Source organism: Etheostoma spectabile, unplaced genomic scaffold, assembly GCF_008692095.1.
Source record: "Etheostoma spectabile isolate EspeVRDwgs_2016 unplaced genomic scaffold, UIUC_Espe_1.0 scaffold273, whole genome shotgun sequence".
Lineage (NCBI taxonomy): Eukaryota > Metazoa > Chordata > Actinopteri > Perciformes > Percidae > Etheostoma > Etheostoma spectabile.
Genome location: NW_022605577.1, coordinates 1,108,653 through 1,109,937, shown reverse-complemented (window position 1 = coordinate 1,109,937; position 1,285 = coordinate 1,108,653). Strand labels below are relative to the sequence as shown.

Genomic DNA, 1,285 nt, shown 5'->3' with positions numbered 1-1,285 from the left:
CTAATTTCTGCTTTTCTAACGCAAACATTAGGTATCATTTCTTATAAATGAGGTATATTGCCCATAAATTCCAAAATTAACTGTAAAACTAAAGTTAATAACTTAGTGTTACGTAGCGTTGAAAAGGTAAAAAAAAAAAGTGACAAACGTGGAGAGAAAGTGTCAAAAATGTAAGAAAAAATTAAAATGTGTCCGCTACTTTTTTTCAACACTATTATGGCTTTTTGCGACATTTCTTTCACTTTTTCAATGTTGCGGCTGCTTTTTTTGACATTTATTTTCCCCCAATTATTTGATATTTCTAATGTTGACATTTTCAGCACTTATTTTGAAGGTCCATTTTTTGTGATTAAAAAAAAAACTGAAAACGGGTCAAATTTGACCCAAGGACAACATGAGTGTTAAAAAGGATGACACGGCATAATACATTTTAAGCTAGGGCCGGGCAATATGTAGATATTACATTTATATCGTGATATGAGACTAGATATCGTCTTAGATTTTGGATATTGTGACATCGTAATATAACATAAGTATCTTTTCCTGCTTTTAAAGGCTGCATTACAGTAACCAGGCTGTTCTAGTATTTGCCTTTACCCACTTAGACATTAATTACACTTTACTGATGATTATCTATCTAAAATCTAAGTTTGAAGATATTTTGGGAAAGCAGCAATTGTCAACCCCGCATGCAAAATTGTTGATTTTCAATTTTGACGGGAAGACACAAGGGTTAATGTTGCTCAATCCGACCGGAGTTTAAAGTGAGGGACACCTGGAGAACCATCCCGCATACGAACCGTCGTCGACATAGATTAGTCACTACAGGGCAGAAGGAAATTTCTGCCTTCTCTGGCGTTGTTACCTCGTCAGTAACCAACGGACGCAGAGTCGGATAAAGTTGACCTGTAGCTTGTCTTGCCTGAGGGCACTTCAGCAGGGTGGATGCCGTCTGTCTGCGGAAATCAATCCCTAACTGCCGTAACCGTCGATGTTTCACATTCTGTTCAGCTCCTTGAAAGTTTCTAACCTTGATTTTGTAATTCAAATGAAGCCTTGAGTGTCCATGTCTCGACTATAATGAGAAAAAATGAAGTGTGTTTACATTTCCGCCGCATAAATCAGTGAAGGAATGTCAACACGTGAGTGATGAGCGTTTCTCCTCTGCAGGTACGCCATGAGGTTGAAGAACTTCACCAGCCATTCAGCCTCCGTCGCTGAGAAGAAGCTAGCTGTGTTGTGGTACGATTCTCCTTTTCCTGTGTGTGTGTGTGTGTGTGTGTGT

General features: G+C 38.6%; 1 protein-coding gene across 1 annotated transcript in view; it reads left to right on the top strand.

Moving 5' to 3' along the window:
• The window catches only part of aff2 (AF4/FMR2 family, member 2), a 197,518-nt gene that overhangs the window by 185,766 nt on the left and 10,467 nt on the right, over positions 1 to 1,285 (top strand). Inside the window, 1 exon segment of the mRNA XM_032510839.1 lies at positions 1,171 to 1,242. Coding sequence (XP_032366730.1) covers positions 1,171 to 1,242 — 72 coding nt within the window.